Source organism: Merops nubicus, unplaced genomic scaffold, assembly GCF_000691845.1.
Source record: "Merops nubicus isolate BGI_N331 unplaced genomic scaffold, ASM69184v1 scaffold51573, whole genome shotgun sequence".
NCBI lineage: Eukaryota > Metazoa > Chordata > Aves > Coraciiformes > Meropidae > Merops > Merops nubicus.
In genome coordinates this window covers 17,742-36,538 of record NW_008600618.1, presented here as the reverse complement: position 1 = coordinate 36,538, position 18,797 = coordinate 17,742, and the positions used below count along the sequence as shown (strand labels likewise).

Here is an 18,797-nt window from a genome sequence, read left to right as displayed (position 1 = left end):
CACAAACTTACCCAAAAGAGTGTTTCTAATTTTATGAAAACCCTTTGAAATTTGGCACAGTTTTCAAAAGAGGGGGGAAAAAAAAAAAAAAAAAGTCTGCCAGAGGTTTGGCCGCCAACTGTGAAAACAGACACTGCCTTTTCAAATTCTTCTGGATCCACTGACCAACACCCAGAAGAGAGACTTCACATTCTTTTAGAATACAGCAGGAAAATGAAGGTCTGTATGCTGCTGAATTCAGCTTTTGGTAATATTTACATCTGTTGTTTTAAACTGTAGGCTGTTGCACAATGCCAGGCTCTGATGTGAAAGTACTTCTTTTAGAGAAAAAGGAAAGGGAAGTCTTTTCAAATGTACTGCAAGGACATTTCTGCTTGTTGCTTGGACAAATTACAGCAGTTAAGAGTGGGAGGATTTAATTATTTAGAAGCCATAGAAGTGTGCTTCAGGCAATATTAGAAATGTAATTATTGTTTGTTTCTGTCCTGCAGACCCGACTAAAAATCATATTTGGCGTGGTTATATGCCTTTTGTTTTCCTTATTACTTACGTGTATTATACTGCTTCCATCAAGAGGTAAGGCATTTGTAACCTAATGTAGTCTAAAACACAATATCTCTAGCCACTATGGCTTCTAAAGTTCACAAAAGTTCGTCAAATCATCTTTAGGGTTGCCCTGTCAGAACTGTTATGTCTTTGTATCACTTTACAGAAATGTACTGACAGCTGAAATATCCTGAAGGTAGGATTGAAATGCCAGCAGATGTTGAAACAAGGAACTCCTTGAAGTGAAAGGCAGTGAATTAGCTTTATTGTGCATGATATATAATGTTCTTAGACAGGACTGCAAAAATAATTTTCGGGTCTCCTCATTTTATATTACTGTGTTGGGGGTTAGGAGACTCTCACAAACTGTTAGTAATTTCCTTTACCTTGGTGAACTTGTATTTTGTTTTAAATGGTTGCATAACAATTACAGAAGTTTTCTGTTGAGTTTAGATTTTAACATTTTGCTGTAGGTAGGGTGTGATGAATTGTCTGTGAGCATATTTAAGATTGCATTTGAAAATTAAAGTCAGAATTGTATAAAATAGGGATGCACAGTTTACTCCAATATTATTATGCCTGTAGTAAGTAAATCAACACAGTGTGGTCTTCTGGGTCCTTTGGTAAAGTTTGAAGTGAGTGTCATGTGAAATTTGGAGCTTGTTGGCACTGACTTGATAGTAATTTTTTCTATGAGAGGTGTGAAAAGGGAAATATAAGTATTTACATGGTCCTTTCACTATAGCAGATTACTATTTTAATTATTTCAGAGGCATTTGATTAATGAAAAACCTATATTCCAGTAGAAGTCTGTATTTAAAGGAGTTTCTTTTTGTATTATTATTCTTTGTTCATATGCTGGCAGAGTGACTGAGATGATGAAATCAGTTTTGCATTTGCAGCTAAATGTCATAAAATCAGCTATCTGCCTAAGTCTTGTAAAAGTGAAGTTGTGTAGTTACTATGCAGGTTTTGTGCAAGGTGAAATCTCTTTCCTACCTGCTCTTTCTGTAGAATATGGTTATCATGGTTTGTTTCATTGAGAGAATGGCTGGAAGTTTCTGAAGCAGCTAAGGCTGATTCTTTTATGCAGCATGTGCTGCATAGATTATGTAAAGATGGTAGGCAGTCCTGGGAAGAGATACCACCTCAGAGTGGTAGATTTGACTTCTGTCAGTGGTTGGGTGCCAGATTTTTTTGCTACCTTAAGCATGGTCATATCTGAGCTTTCATTACTGGTTGAATGTACGGTACCAGGCCAGACTTATTCATACCAAGTCTACATGTTAAGACACGGCAAAATATTATTATGAGATTTAAATAAAAAAAAAAAAGCAGTGGGGAAACAAAGAGACTGGAGACCAAGGATCAGTTTGGCAGCCTGAAGAAGTTGCTGAAGATCATGGAAGGTACTGTAGGAGGAATTGAGTGTATTTTTCCATTCTGAATTTATCACATACAAGCACACTGGTTTTATTCTGAGCCTTTTCAGTATCTGAGCCATTATGAAGAACTCTTTTCATCTTTGTAGTTTCTTGGAATAGTGACTTGTTAACCAGTCATATCAGATATCACATTTAGATCCAGTAGGATGATAAAGACTTTATCTTGCTTTACCAAATGCTTTTGAAGGAGCATTTTTGATAATTGTGGAATACAGAATTATGTTGAACACACAATATGTTGAGCCGATTATGGCTTCTTATTCTCAGGTGGAACTGTAAGTGTTCCAGTTGTCTCTATGAATGCCTAAACCTTTTTGAATTCTTACTAGTCTACTGATCAGGTGTAAGTGGAAGAAATATAAACTAATTTTGCAGTTACAAGTTTTGCAAGTCGAAGAGAGACAGGAAATAGCTAGAGATGGAATGTTGTTTGTACATTCTGTCTTTACTACAGCTTAATGGGAGGAATGTGGCAATCTAGAAAGACAATTGCATATGAGATATGTAGAAATAGACACAGTTTCTGCTTAAGAAGTCAGCAAAGAAAAATGTAACTTGTAGTTCTGAAAGAAATGAAAGAAATATTTAGTTCTGATTTTGCGAAGTTTCTAGTAATTTCGTGTTCTACAAGCTTCTCAAAATGTAATAGCTCATTTTGGTTTGCACATGGAAGAGTATAAAGATGTGAAAAATTCTCAAAGGTTATAGTGGAAACTGATTATTTGTTTGGAGGGGGTAGTAAGGGGGAAATACTTAGTTGCAGTTATTACACAGTTTCTGTGGGGCTCAGAAGAGCAAGGTGGGCAATCTCAATATAGTGAATGGCACCTATGCCTTAGAAATCAGTGATAGTTTTTTGACATTTCTTTGAGGTAGGAATGTGCTGTGTGGTTTACGTACAATAACCCGACTTCAAACAGCTCAGAAAGGTTCTTTTCACTTGTACACTGGTGTCCCTAGCCCCGTTCTTATGCAGCGTAAGCAAGAAAGGAAATACCTGTTTGTGTTTGAAAAGCAATAGTGGAACCACAGGCAGAGTTACAATTAACTGAATGTACTGCTTAGGCTCTAAATTAATCTTTTCTTATGTTATTTTTAATTACTATCCAGAATCCTGCCTTTCAGTGTTTCTCTTAACCAAGGCCTGAGACCAAGACCCTGGTTCTCTGATCTTGCACATTGGGTCATAGGGCTTCTCAACCAGGAGGTGGTAAGCAGCCAGTTTCTTAGAAACTGGTGATGTACTCTGCTATACCCTAGGCAAATCCATTTTCTGATTCTATAAATGCCTCCCTGTGTAATGATGCAAAGTCAAACAGGGTGGCTTCCATCATTGCAGAGTGCAATCCAGTCAAGAATTCAGTTGCTGGCACTGAATTCAGCTAGGGTGGTGCTGTTAGTTGCTGCTTTCTAATGGAAATGAGTGTCTGGATATTTGGCTTGAAACAGAAATAAAAAGAAATTCCCATCTTTTTGGCCATCAATCAAAATTGGCAAGTGACAAACTATAAGCTCTCAGCTATTGCTGAAGTTTCTTGTACTTGAAAATCAATAGATAACTCTGACAGTGTGCTTCCACCAAAATCTGGTGGTCCAGTCTTAGCTACAAGTTCAGGCTCAGATCTAAGTAATAGTGTAAGACTGGCTGTGGTCTGTATGCTGGTGGAAGAGAGCTATCATAAGGTTATCAGAACAGAGTAATAAAACCCAATATTATTATGGATTAGACTAGTTCATACCTCTTCTGTTTGGTACCTTAGTCTGCACAGGAACTGGTAGGAATTCATAGTAAAATATTTCTAGATAAATTCTCAAAACCCAATATGCTCCAATAGTTTATATTCCCTTAACAGGGTTCAGTCTGCTATACTTATGCAGCTGTGGGACCGGGTGGGCCCTTTTTTACCAAATCTGAGTAGTGCTTTGAAGAATCTCTTTGTCCCTTATCTTTCTCACTTAAATCAGCATGAAGTGTTTACCAAAACCATACTTGTTCAATTTCTATGCTTATTCGCATGCTGGTGGGAAAATAAATACTCTGGTTTAGGACTAATTTAAAAGGGTTACCACAGCAGTCTTACCTCTTAAAGTCTATGCTTAGAAATAATGTATGATGGGTATGATTTAAGGTAGATTTTTATAATAGCTTTTTTTATATAAATATATTTTCTGAAAACTGCATTTTCAATAACTGAAGGGAATTGTAATGATTCTTTCTCAGTGTATAGTTAGAGAGAGGCCTTTTTCCTTTCCTGGACTTTTAGGCAGTAGAAATGTTAGAGCCAGCAGTAAACCAAACCATTCTCATTCTAGCATGCTCTAGCTTTCTGTAGACAGTTTCTGTTCCTACCAGTAATAAGAAGTGGATCATCGTGCGGCACATGACTTGCTCAGACGTCGTCTTCTCATTCCAAAGGGTGTTTTTGAATTAAATTTCAATGAGAAAGCAGTGGCACACCTCACAAAAAATGACTGAATGCAATGCAGGTGTGGAAAATCAGACTCAGCTGATGTGGAGCTGAGTGTGACCAGAAGTTTTGGAGCAATATCAGGAGTGCTGCAAATAATTACTGATCCTGAACTGGGCTATGGTTTCCTCAAGTGGAAGGCTGTCTTCCTGGGCATATTGAAGGCCTTGTGCTTTAGCATCAGCCCACAGAGATGAGTGTGGACATTGTAGTGCAGAAGCAGAACATAATACCATTCTAACTAGTTTTATTTTGGCAAGTCATCTGCTTGCTGTGTAGCAGTGGAAGCTAAATAATATTAATACAAAAATATGTATATATTAAATATATATAAAATACATATCTAAAACCACATATATAGAAATAACATTACAGAAACAAGAATACTTCCTGATTGTTATATATGCTTGCTTTAATTTGGCAGGAGTAGACACAATTTATATGGATGTACATTAGACTATGTTGTGGAATAGTCATATTCTTTGAAATCCTAAGCAAGGGTTCTGTCAGTCTACCCACATCCAGTCTTTGAAAGGGATAATGCTGATATTACAAACAGAATTTCACAGTGATGGATTGGTGTGTATAAATTTGAGATTAATATAATAGGAATTTCTGCTTTTGTTAATTTCTGTCGTAAGAGTGAACTGAAGAATAAAGGAGAAGGTATCCGTGTAAAGCCAGTGACAATTAATAGATGCGTGTAGGCTTATATCACCACCACTATATATATATATGTATATGTATATATGTTTATGTATATATGCCATAATTACTCAAATGCATGACTAATCATGATTATGGAACAGATAGATGAAGTTACATTGTGAAGCAAATAACCAGTTCAGTGCACAGAGAAATACAGAGCTGCACTCTGGCAGTGAATGCAAATGGACCAAAAAGGATTAAAACTGAAACAGTGAGTTGGTGAAGGAAAAAGAGCAAAGCTGAAATTTGATAAGCTTTTATTTCCATGGTTGTCTCTATTTACTTCCTTTTTGCCAGTGAGCATCTTTTTTCATCCTTTTTGTTTCGTAGAGAAACCAAACACAACAAAAGAATTTACCAAGCCTACCAACAGCCATCCAAATCAATGTCTATATAGTGCTGCAGACACTTTGAAGTGTAAAGTACTCTTCATGTTAGGGTTGGTTCTGTGATCAGAGATTTCAAATACTATTACTGAACCCAGTCTTTAGCTACGGAGGAAAGAATCTGCAACAATTATAGTGAACAATTAAAGATGATGCTTTTAAGTAAAACATTTAAATATATCTTCGGTTGCCTAGAAGCAAGCATTCAAAATAGTACGTAATCAAGTAAGATACAGTTGTGTTCATGTTTTTTTTGCAGTCCACTGGTAGAAATTCAGATAGGAGTTGACACATTTTGAAAATCCTTAGCAGTCATAATAAATCATCACAGAACATTAAGATGTAAGGGTGAGATGGTTAACAGAATAAATGTATAAATTAAAGCTGTGAAAATTAAACCAGAGATGTGACATTGGTGATATTGTTTGTCTTTTTGGTAAAAAATCCTCTTAATCTGGGAGAAGGAACCAGGAAATTATACCAGATTAAAGTATCAAAATAGGAGTGCAGATTTAAGCCTCCTATAGAAACAACCATGGAAATAGATCTTACCGGTGGATTTCTTTTGATAATAAACTTATTCACTTAGAGAACTTAAACCAAAAGTTAGTGATAAGTGATCATCACTCAATAGTAATAGAAGTGGATTCTTCTTTGGGATTATTTTCTATGCATTTTTTTTAAGAGTTTACCGTCTTCTGTGTTTATGATTAACATATCGAAGATCTCTAATATACAGTCATGGTATTAGCAAGATGTATTAACTTCTTATTGAACATAGGAAGTTTCTGAATATATTCTTGGGAATTTTCTGAGCATATTGCTAGATCAGAGTTTATACTGGTAAGTTTTTTTTTTCTATGGACTGGCATTCAGGTTTATTTCTTATGACAGCTTTCTTCTGCATTAGTGCACACAAAGCTAGTGTCAAGTCAACCTGACATGTGTATTCTACAGTAAGTAATAGTCACTTAGCAGAAGAACACATGTATTATCATTACAAAGTACCATAGAAAAGAATATGATGAAAAAACATTTCTTGGGAAGTCAGTGTGATCTTAACAGAGAGGGCAGTTGTAATGAGGAAGTGATGGAGCATGATATGAAACCTGAGGGCAATGAGTCATCTTGATTATTGGGCTGTCATCTGAGAACTCTGAAGGAACAGGGGAAGTGGCAGATATGTACTAGACTGCTGTGTGACATCCCTGCTACCTCTGAAGACTATGGCAGAAGTCTCTTTGACTTGAGGAGAAAAGCATAGAATCCAGAATGCCTAGACTTAAAAGCTGCCATTTATTATGGTACTTTAAGAACAGGCCTTTATCAGAGATGTTCCCGTGTCTTTTGAGGATTAAATATTTTGATTATTCTTTCTCTTGTGAACTGCATAGTTTTTCTTTTTTGCTTGCCCCCATTTCATATCGGATTTTTTCATTTCCGTGCACTTAGCAAGTCAGTATTTTCAGTATTACCCTCTTCTCATCCAGTTGATTGCTCTTAAATTTTGTTTTTAAAATCTACCCTCACTTAAGGTGTTTAGCTTTGGAAAGAAACATAGAGAAGAGCCACAAAAGCAGCTACGATTTTGTGCATTATTTTTATGTGGCTATCTAATCTGCTTAGATATCAAATATTAGAGTCTTGTCTCCAGAATCATTGCCAGTTTTCTTGTTAAGCATTAAATAAAAAGTTGACATTCACATTCACTCATTCATTACTTTTCAGCATTATTTTTACCTGCATGCTTCATCTATTTTTTTCATCTAGCTACTAAGAAATATATATGGATGGTATTTGTTTTGCAAGCCTTATATCTATCTTCTAACACTGGTTGATGAGGCATTTATGAAACTTGGCAGTAGGGGTTTGTATGCACATCCTGTTGTTTGACTCTACTGAATATGTGCAGGTCCAGATGAAAGTAGTTGTCTCTGTGTACCACGCAAGTGCATGAAATCCATTCTTTAAAAAAACTTTGATTTGTCTTTTGTGTAGAAAAAGCTTTTCTTGGACTCACAGGGTCTACAAGCAAACATGTCTGAGTGAATAAATGACTGGGTGGAATAAACTAGTTTCTTTGGTTTGTAATTTTGTATTCCTAAAGGTGAGTCCTTCAGAGGCTAAAGGACCTTATCAGAACAGTAACAGAGAACTTTCCTGTATGCTGTCCCTACTCTCTTCATACCTCCAGGATTATGCTCTTCCTCTGTGTCAATGGTGCTAAAAATAGAAAAAAAATTTACTACTGACTACTTGTTGGTTTGGTTTTGGGATTTTTTTCCCCACTTCACAGCATTGAATTAATAGAAACTTTCTGCCTTATTCTTAGTTATCAACACAGATGATGGTCCCAGAGCTCTTACACTGGAGGACTATTTGAATGGAAACTTCCAATACAAAACGTTTTTTCCATATTGGGTGTCAGGTAAGTGTAACCTTTTCCCAAACATAAATAAATGCTTATAATGTATATTTCTGGACTTGTTTATACAGACTCTGAAATGTATTTTCCTTCCAGCTTTACTGTGAATGAATGCTAACGTGAAATTAACCTCCTAGTCAAAACTTACGGTTGAAATTTGCTACCCTGTCACTCTATTCTAGGCATTCCAGGTATTTGATGTTTAAACAGACATGTTTGCCTCAAGTATAAACTATAATTTTATAAAGGCCTTCAGTGTTTTATTTCTTCTGCTGGCATATTCATTGCAGCAAGTAAAAGAAATATATCAATATCAGTATTTTCTTAAGCAATCTGGGGTTTTGTGTGTCACAGCATTTCTTCACTTACCATTTGTAGTAACTAAGGTAGCCTGCCTTACAGGCCCTGTTCTTCTTTTATGTTGTGGGTAGCTCTGCAATGAGCCCTGCTGTTCTTACCTCATTTAAGGGAATGCTGACACTGCTGAAATTCCTGAGATCCAATGCATTGCATAGAAAACAAAGTTGTTCCCAGGTTCCTTAAGTTAGAAGATAAAGACATTAAGTTAATTGCTGCTGATATGTGTGTGCATGAGGCAGAAATATCAGTCTTGTTATCATTGCAGCAGTACCAAAAGGCTTGAGCTAGGTTGGATTTCATTCTAGTACACACACTACTACCACTCCTACATATGCACTGCCTCAAGCAGTTATTGTTCTCTGACTAGACAATAAACATGGTGCCCTTTCACATGGAGGCTTACCAAGCAGGTTTTAATCCACAATTTAAGAACTGAACTGAAGCCTTCCAGGACATTACTAGCAGCAGTTAAAGTTTTACAATTAACAGTTTGACGTATGTTGACATCACTTGTATGATTTAAAAATTAGGTCGCCATTTGTTAGAATTCTGTCTGAATATCTGAAGTATGTTGGCATCATATCACATAAACCTAATATTCTCCTTCCCTCTTTATATCCTTCTCACTTAGACTTATCTTTCCTCTTAACCGTCAGAAAGCTCACGCAGAAGTCATGCCATAGATTCCATAGATAGTCATGCCTACAGCATTCCATATGTCTACTTTTCTTCTGAAGCAAGTAGTTAAAATTGAGTATCTCTTCCTAAGGGCACCTGAGATCACCACAAACTCTGTTACACAAATCACAGAAGTGTGCTCAAAGGATCCATGGGTGATCTGATTTCCTAAAAAAGGAAACACCTTATACAATGTTTCAGGCTGCTTTTAAGCCTTCAAAGTCTCTCTCTTTAGCTACACCAAGTATGTCATTCCTTCTCTCTGTTTATAGCAGAGAAAATAATGATGTTAAACTAAAAATCTGAACTTCATTCTCTGCCAAACTGTGGCTCAGGTCTTGAGTCTACCTGTAAACCCTAACAGGTAAGGTTAAATTCCATTCTTACTGAGGGCCACTCACCCTCACTTTGTAGGACCTGTGTGAGTAAGGGCAGTATCAGTTACATGCTGCTGTTATCTGCAGAATCCATACAAGAAAGAATGTTCTGGTGAAATTATTATCAAAGATCTCAGATATTTTCTTTAAAACATATACACTGTGTTACTGACCTTCTAATGGATAAGTGCCTGGTATTCCTGATCAGATATTACTGAGAATAAAGTCTGGCATTTAACTGTAAACTTAACTAGCCAATTCTATGTACAGTGTGTGATCTTGAGAATGTACTGAAAAACCCTGAAGACAGTTTGTTGATAATTCTGTAACTTGGCGTCATTAGAAGAAAAACATTTTTTATGTAGATGCCAAAAGGTATCTGCTCAAAATCAATTTTTTTGAAGGAAGTGTGAGTAGTTTGATAAACAGTGAGTTTATCAAACAGCAAGTAGTTTGATAAAGAGTATCTTCTATCTTCTGTGCAAGTAACAGCCCTTTTGTCTTGTTTATAAGATAATGAATATCTTCATCAGTCTGCAGAAGATGATATTGTTCTTTACAATGTTGAAATGAACTACCTAACTATCATCATGACTAACAGCACAATGGTACGTACCTTTTCAGTTCATAAAAAGGCAGCAAAATGCAGTTGTGTTTAAAGTACCAGTTTAAATGTGAGTGGATTAAAACCTGACTCATCAAATCCTTTAAGTTTTTTTACTAGAATCTAATCAACTTCTTAATCTTTCAGAAACAAGTTAATGCTTCAAATTATGTGTTGTCCTCAGACAAATATTTCATAGCTCTGGAAAGCAATTACTCAAAGGTAATTAATTATTTTAATATATCACTTAATGAAATGCTTGGTTTCATTTAGTATGTTGTTGGTTGTAGTTGCCACAGATAAAAGTTTCTTGGTACTTTCTTGAGAAAGGGTTAGGCTTTTAAAAAGCAGATGATTATTTTTCATTAGATTATCTTTTTCCAAGTTAGTAATATTATTTGCTTGCTTAATTTTTGCAGCTGTGGAGGTACTCTTATACAGCATCATACCACATTTATGATCTCATATATGGGTAAGGCATGATATTTCTTCCAGAGAGCTGTGGTGAATATTCTGTAGTGATGTGCTTGCAAGCAGTTCTACTGAAAAACTTTGTAGTAATGTGACTACCACCTTGTTTTGCTTTTGCCTGAATCTATCAGTTTACCTGTTTGCCTGAGAAAAATGGACTGTAAGAAAATCATACCATTCTTTCATCTATGCATCCACATATCTGGATAGATTTGTATTTCATGCCCTAAAACTGTCACTGCTCAGGTTTCTCATCTTTTTTTTTTTTTTTCTTTGCATAATTTCTTCTGCCCTATCTTGACTGCTTGGGTCAACCTCAGTCTCACACCTTATGTTTTCATGTGCTTCTGCTGTCTAATTCATCCTTTTGATGGTTGATCTGATCTTTAACTTTTGTAAAACTCTCACATGTCCTTTGAAGCCCAAATGACCTTGTAATAGTCTGTCCTGGTTTCCTCAAAAGTTCACAGCTTCACCTGTGACACATGGTCTCTTTCCCAATATCTTCCCCAAACCACTTCTCTTTCCACTCAAGTTTGCAGGAGGCCATCTGCCTCCCCATTCACCTTTTTAAGGCGTAAGTAGCAACGTTACTAAATGCTTCTTAGTTCTGAGCAACAAGGGCTACGCCGAGCTGCTTCATTCTTGGGAAACTGTTCCTCAAGGTGACAGGAAAAGATCGCGGCAAACTAACATGAGTGGAGAGGGTACTGCATGTGGGTCATGATCCTTAACAAAAGTTGTGACTGCTGCTGCAACGCTTGCCTCAGCATGCTAGATCCTGAGCTGACATTTCCCAATAACTTGCTGAGACTGTAACAGACTGCAGACAGAACAAATGACTGTAGGTGCTTGTGCAGTAATTAGAGAGAAGGTGGGCTTGTTAAGCTGTTGAATATGTTTTCAAAGGTTTGAGTTTCAAGCCTTAACCAGAACTGGTGCACACCATCACATTACTGCATGTATCACTGCCTGCCTTAATTTTGCATTGCTCAAAAACCAATAAGCTGTTAGAAAACACAGCCCTTCATCGGTTTTATCTGAATGTACAGTATAATGATTCACTTGCACTGTCTGCAAAAAGCCATCTCAACTTCTTTCCTTTTTTCAGTGGTTTTGTAGCAGAAAATCAGCTTCCACATAAAATTCAGTATATATCCTGGTCACCTGTTGGACACAAATTGGTCAGTAAAGATAACAAAGCACTAGAATGATTTTGCTTTGTGTGGCTAGAAGACATTTATTTGCCTTTGGTTATTATTTGTTAGGCCGTATTTTGACAGGCCTGTGTATATTAACCTTGATTGTGAGCAAGAACAAAGAAAACAGCTTTATCTTGTTAAAATTTAACTTGTTTGTGTCTCAATAGAAGACTCCATGTTCAAGCTATATTATGTTTCAGTACACTAGGCAGTCTCTTGTAGAATTGACCAGCAGAATTGTGTAAGATCAAATGTCGTTTCAAGGCCTGAAAACCAGTGTTTTCCTTTGACACTGTATAACACGTGAGTTTACAACAGAGATTTAGAGATGAAGTATTTAAAATCTCTTCTGAAATTTTTACTCTAGGAAATGGTTACCAGGTTCTTATTACAAGAAAAAAAAGTTATTTTCTTTTTTTTTAATAGCCAAGTATGTCTTTCTCAGTGATTATATTTATCCATATTCTTGGAGAGTATTATTTCTCTCAATTAAATTAAATACGGTTAATGCCTTTACGAAGAATTCTGAAGACAGAACACAATGAAGATAATTTCCTACCTTCCTAGTACTAACAGTCTGTGATGTCTTTTTATACAATAAAAGCTTTAGGAGTTTCTTTGTTTCTCATTTAAAACACAGAATAGTCAAAATGTTATGCTAATGTTAACATATGCTTATAGCTTCAAAAGGCATGATTTTCTAAGAAAGCAACGTTTCTGGTTCTGGTTTCTTAACCACATCCATTCATTTAGTTGGAAATTTAGATACCCAAGGCCTGCAAGCATTTCTTGCAAGAACTCTTTTTGATAACTAGTTTACTAGGAAGGGATAAGCTAGTCCAGACAGAGTAAAAGCTTTTTTTTTTTAGTCTCATCTCACATCACCTAGGACTTTTGACAGGTTTAGAAAAGTCCAATGATTTTCTTTTTAGTTGTTGTGTATTTGTTTCTATCTTCTACTTTCAGTGAAACCAGAAGGAAAAGTCACAAAACACTTCGTCTGAGGATTTCTTAAAAGAAAAAACAGTAATTTAGATGAGTTTCAAAGATTTGTTTTTTCCATTATTTTCCACACCAGAGCTATCCCCAGAATCCTCTGAAGTTTATTAAAATCAGATAAGTTCAGGATTTATTCTGACATAGTTGAAGACAGAATTTGGCCTGCAATGTATAATTTATTTACTGAGGTACCTTGCAGAATTTGCTAAGGGTTTAGTGTAGCATTTATTTATTTATATGTTAGTTTGTTTATTTATATGTTTGTTGTGTTCATTATGTCTTACTGCTGATGTAACATAAAAGCTTTGAGTGCAGAAAACCTTACTCTAGCCCCTGTTATTAGTGCCTATACTCATAAGTAATACTTCCTTGTCTTTAGGTATATGTATATCAGAATAATATCTATTTGAAACAAAGTCCAAGAGAGGCATCAATTAAAATAACTAATGATGGAAAACCAAATGAAATATTTAATGGGATTCCTGACTGGGTCTATGAAGGTAAGTAAATCTCAAAGGGCAACAACTGACATGTTTAGATTACGTGGTTCTCACAATCCAATCTGAAATATCTCTGTTGGTAATTATTTTTAGAGCCCTAAGTATGTTTTCATTTCTGTATTATATTTGCTGTGGATTTTGTATTCATAATGTGTAACCAAAATCACAAGGCTTTTGTTACTGAAACTTTATCAAAACTTTACAAATTTGGCTTCCTCTGTTGCACAGGCAGTGGTTGGGAATTAAGCATTAATGGAAGCTTTTATCTGGGTGAAAATTTGGCACTTTGGCACATTAAAAAAATTTTTGAAAAGTCCAACATGCACACAGGAAAAACTCAAGTAAGTCAACTGAGATCTGTGTGTCTGTTTTGAGAGTTCTTAAAACCTTTCAAATTTGAGATTTATTGCAATATGTTAAGTGTTATTTATTTAGTATATAGACTCTCTTTACATGTCTAGGCTGCTAAGAGTAGAATGCTAAAATAGATTAGAATATATATAGATTACAGTGATAAACTATTATGAATTATTTTTTTGTTGTTGTTCCTCAGAGGAAATGCTAGCAACAAGATATGCACTGTGGTGGTCTCCAAGTGGAAAATATCTAGCATATGTACGATTTAATGATTCTGACATACCAGTTATTGAATATTCATATTTTGGTGAGGACCAGTATCCTAGAAAAATAATTATCCCATACCCAAAGGTATGTTTTCCCATTGTTTTGACTTAACTTTCTGTTAATAAATTAGTTATGACAATGATAAAATTCACTGTGCTTAAAATGTTGTTGTATTGCAGTAGTTAAATCCATTGTGGCCTAAATTAATGAAAGGAAACAAATTTAGGCAAAATTCTGAGAAGGTATATTTACATTCAAAACTGTAGGTGTTTCGTGATATCAGTAACTTAATGGAATTACTCATGTAAGTAAAAAGCATGTACAGAAGTGCATGATCAAACATTTTTTTTTTTTCAATTCAGTTTATATATTGTGATGTAGCAACTATGCAGCTGTTATTTTTTATTTCAGTAAATTTTGATACTTTTTTATTTTGAAAAATAAAGGCTATAACAACTTCAGTTTATTTGCACACCTCATAGTGCTTTTTTGATCTCAAGGGGCTTTGATTTTAACTGCTTTCAAGTGCCATATCTAAGGCAAGAAGGTTTTGGGTTGGCATTTCTTCAGCATGTATTAGAGAGCTCTCCTGACTCTTATGTTCATATGTTGCAAGCGATCACATTAATGTATTTTAAGAGATTACTCACCTGTTGGCTGGGTTACATTTCTAAAATAAAGCTGGATGATTTAGACCACACATGGAAAGAATTAAAAAACTGATAATGTTTTTTATTAATGTAAAATAATGTTTTTAATGAATAAGCAAGCATGAAAACAGTTTAAGCTAAACCATCAAATTTCACAGCTGGGATTACAAAGAGCACTTGCAATCATGTGAATATATGCCTGGAGTTTTATGCTACAGTTAGTGTAGTGTGTGCTGCAAAGATCTATGCTGTAAATCGAAAGCTGGTTCCTATCAAGCACATTTTCTGTATAGAAAGGCACTAAATTTGACTGTTTAAAGGTTTTGGGTTTTATATATGAAATGATGCAAAGTTAAGTAACTAGTGCTGTAGGGTCACTGAGATCTTGTTTTAAGATCACATTTGTTGTAGTCAACCAAATACGTATTTTCTAACCTATCTCCTTTCCTGCAAAAAAGTGTTGCAATTTTCCGCAATCTGAATTGTTCAGAGCCTGATTTGAATAACCTGGTATTTTATTTTTTTTTTTTTTTTGGAAGGCTGGGGCTAAAAATCCTACTGTTAAAGTGTTTATTGTAGACACTGTTAGCACTGAAGTATTTGGTCCTAAGGAGGTGCCAGTTCCTGCAGTCATAGCATCCAGGTAGTGTGCCCTCAAATCTCTCCTCTTTTTTAAAAAAAGGTTTTGTCTAATTGTTTTAAATGCTTGAACTTCTGAGTTGTTTTCTGCTTCTAACAGTGGAATGCCATATTCATCTCCTAGAGGGATCAGAAGCTAGCTAAAAATGTATTTTGATTTTGCCTTTGTTAAAAAGGACCAAAAAAAATCCTTAGGGCAGTGGAAGCTTTGCTGTTGTCTTCCACAGAGCAATATGGGGGATACAATCTGTAGCAATATTTCTATATGTGTGTTCTTTAATAACCACCATTTCTTTCTTTTTTATTTTATTTTTTAGTGACCACTATTTTACTTGGCTTACTTGGGTAACAGATACTCGAATCTGTGTGCAGTGGCTAAAGAGAGTCCAGAATTTTTCTGTCTTAGCTATTTGTGACTTCAAAGAAAATTCAAATACTTGGGACTGTCCAGAGGTAATAAAATTGGAAATATAAATTTTGTTTAAATACGTCATTCTATCATTAAGATAGTTTGGAGGGAAAACCATGCTCTGTTGAGCAAAAGGATAGCTTAGATGGCCTAGCTATCTATACCTACATATAAATACTTACAGATCTTACATACAAAAGCATTTCTGAAAAAAAAGTATTTCCTTAAAAAGAATTGTGAAGCATGGCAACTGTAGACATGATTAAATTCATATAGATCCTGTAGGAAAGGGTAACCCTGAATTTCAGTAATCTCAGTAGCTCTAGTACACAAGTCTCATTTACTGTCTTTTAGTGTACACGGTGTTTGCATGTCTTGTTTTTAGAGTTTTATAGTACAGAAAACTTATAAAAACTACCATTAGACTGAGACCTAAGGGGAACTGATGGGAAATAAAAGGCAAGAATACTTATAAAAATGTTCTGTATAACTGATAAATTGTAAATTCAGAGTTTATTGATACAGCCTTTCCAACATGAAAATAATTTTTAGTCCTCTATTATATGACAATTGCTGCAAATTCTAAGAGATGTTGAAGTCCTCTTCTTTCATAAACATTATCACTGAAGTGCTTTCCAAGGATGTATCTTATTAAGAGAAAATGCATATTTACTGCAGCATTTTATGTGTTTCATAAGTAATTGTGTAATAAGTACATTAACACTGCATCTCTGTCTCACCTCCAGGTAAACTATATTTTAGTAACTAAATATTTTAATGCACAGAAAAAAAAAAAAATCAATCAAGGGTTCTAGCATTCTACCACAATCCACTAAAGCACTTTAGCACAAGCTTAACTTTAAGCACATAAGCAGTTTTATTTACTTCAGTAGGCCTATTTATGTTTTTAAAAATTAAGCATGTGCTTAATTGCTTTGCTGGAACCAGACCAGAACATTTAACATCTTGCACGACAGTGTTCATGGTCCTTGTTTAATTGCATTTCTACATGAAACCTTATTTATGGAGTCACTACTGACGTTTCTATAATTCTGTATTTATACAGTGATACAATGCTTTTATCACATTAAAGTTTGCACAAATGGCCAATTGAAGGAGTGTGAACAGATGGGAGTGCTGCATTAGCTCTATTTGCAGTTAGAAAGTGTATCTCCGTACGTTTCCATTGGCAAAAATAGTTCTCTTGTTGATTTCAGATTAAATCAAGAATCTAATGTACAATAAATGTGCTAGGCTTTATGTACTTGAAAATATAATCTACAAGAAGTTCCTAAAGTGTCAAAGTGTTCATGTGTTCAAGTCTTGTTCATGTGAATAAACCATAGATACCAGTATGACTTCAGTGGAACTATTCATGTGAGTAAAAGCTAGGCATGTGTTTGTGAAATTGGAATTTCCTATAAAGATGCCAGTTCCCTAAATTCTGTAAATACTTTAATACATGGAAAAATCCCATAGGAGTCAATGGGACTACTCATATGAGAGAACTTGTATATATCCTTAATGTATTTTGTCATCAATATCTGAGCCTTAATTTAAGAAAGGAAAATAAATTTAGGATGCAGATATAAAACAATGCATCTCATTTTTTTCTTATCTTAAAAAAAAATAAACCCCATCTTCTGAATTAGTATCTCAGTGGAGCCCTTGCAAAGTACTAAACAGTCTTCTAAGGGGCACGTACCTTTTCTTGCAACTTTTTCTTAGGTAAGTCATTTTTCAGGGACCAGGCTGAAAAGGAGAAAGCATGATTCTGTATTCTAATGAATCATAGAGGATAACAAATGCAAACCATATTCTTTAGAAAGCAAATTTGTTGTATTTATTTCAGACTGTGAGGAAATACTGTATTATATGAACAGTATAAAGAGAAGTTTACAAGATAAAAAAAGAAATACATTGTTTGAATGCAAAATTGTTAAATATTAAATTACTTTCTCTGTCTAACAAGCAGGATATTACACTGTTCAATGAAAGTCTTAGGAAAGTGTTGAAAAGACACTAGAAACTTTGTTTTCTTTGTAAAATAAAAAAAAAGGCAAAAAACAATAAAACATTTTTTTATTTGTAAAACAAGTTAAAATGTAAAAGCAGCTTTAGCTGCAGGAGGTACTGATCCATTTATGCTCAGTATAAGTCTTTTTTTCAAAAATCAGCTTTAGGAACGTTACAAGAAGTCAAGACCTGCTAAAATTATATTCATAGTCTACGGATATGATAATCTGGGCAAATTTTGCTGCCTACTTTAACTTTGCCAGTCTTTAATGCTTCTTTCTAGATATGTTATTTGTAATATTATTCTTTTTTTAATTGAAAATCGGGCCCTCTGATATCTCTAATCTGAGCACCAAAGGAGGAGACCCTTGATTTCTATGTACCTCAATTAGTTAAAGTATTTGGCTTGTATTTTTAACACTTTTAAGATTTACATCTAAAAGATGTACCTAGCAGTCACATTATCCACTGTTATAAATTAATATCAAGCTTTGAAATGAAAGGAAATATATCAAATGAACTAGCTGGGAATCCAACACAGTTTTTTAATATTATTATTCCTGAAATTTATTTACTTGGACCTTTACTGAAAAATTAATGAGATTATGTAGCTGTTAATCCTTGCTTTCAATGAAAATATTGCATAAGGTTAAAAAATTGCTTTAGATTTTATTTAGCTCTGATGACAGCTGTTAAGAAACAATACTTTAACTAAAATAATGGTATAAATACAGTAATACTGTTTACCTCAGACAACCTTCAAGTCCCTGGTCCTTCATAGCAAGGATTCTAAAATTCTCTTTTACAGGAAGCTACAGATTTTCTGTTTGAAGATTTTGAATCTCCATAACTTCATTCTTCAACTTCTAAAAGAGTGTACATTTGATTTTCTTTTTCAGAATCAACAGCACATAGAAGAGAGTCAAACAGGATGGGCAGGCGGAGTAGGTTCTCTACTTGTACTTTATTTGGATTTAATTAAAAGCTACAGCTTTCTGAATCTTCACAGCAGTGTTTTAGAACTTGAGGCACCATTCTGAGTCCTACAACACTACTCCTTAAGCCTGTCACACTGTAGGACCGAGACTTTTAATGCTGTGCTAGTCATAGTATCTGGCTACCTGCCTTCTGAGTTTAAGAATTCCTTTTCTGTCTCCTTTTGCAAATCTTAGACAACTGATTAGACACTATAATGAAGGGAGGGAAGTAATGAAAAGAGGTAGATTCATAGCACAATGTCATTCTTAGAAGCATCATGGAGGAAAAGATGTAAAATTCCTCTGATGTCAT

At 34.9% G+C, this 18,797-nt stretch overlaps 1 protein-coding gene across 1 annotated transcript in view; it reads left to right on the top strand.

Moving 5' to 3' along the window:
- Nucleotides 1-213: 213 nt before the first annotated feature.
- Nucleotides 214-18,797, top strand: part of FAP (fibroblast activation protein, alpha) — a gene marked incomplete at its 3' end in the record, with an annotated part of 35,918 nt that continues 17,334 nt past the window's right edge. The window contains exons 1-12 of the mRNA XM_008937723.1: nucleotides 214-219; nucleotides 492-576; nucleotides 7,886-7,981; nucleotides 9,907-10,001; nucleotides 10,145-10,219; nucleotides 10,417-10,469; nucleotides 11,580-11,652; nucleotides 13,049-13,169; nucleotides 13,723-13,877; nucleotides 14,983-15,086; nucleotides 15,400-15,535; nucleotides 18,407-18,451. Of these exons, the coding sequence (XP_008935971.1) occupies nucleotides 214-219; nucleotides 492-576; nucleotides 7,886-7,981; nucleotides 9,907-10,001; nucleotides 10,145-10,219; nucleotides 10,417-10,469; nucleotides 11,580-11,652; nucleotides 13,049-13,169; nucleotides 13,723-13,877; nucleotides 14,983-15,086; nucleotides 15,400-15,535; nucleotides 18,407-18,451 (1,044 nt within the window). The remainder of the gene's footprint in view (nucleotides 220-491; nucleotides 577-7,885; nucleotides 7,982-9,906; nucleotides 10,002-10,144; nucleotides 10,220-10,416; nucleotides 10,470-11,579; nucleotides 11,653-13,048; nucleotides 13,170-13,722; nucleotides 13,878-14,982; nucleotides 15,087-15,399; nucleotides 15,536-18,406; nucleotides 18,452-18,797) is intronic.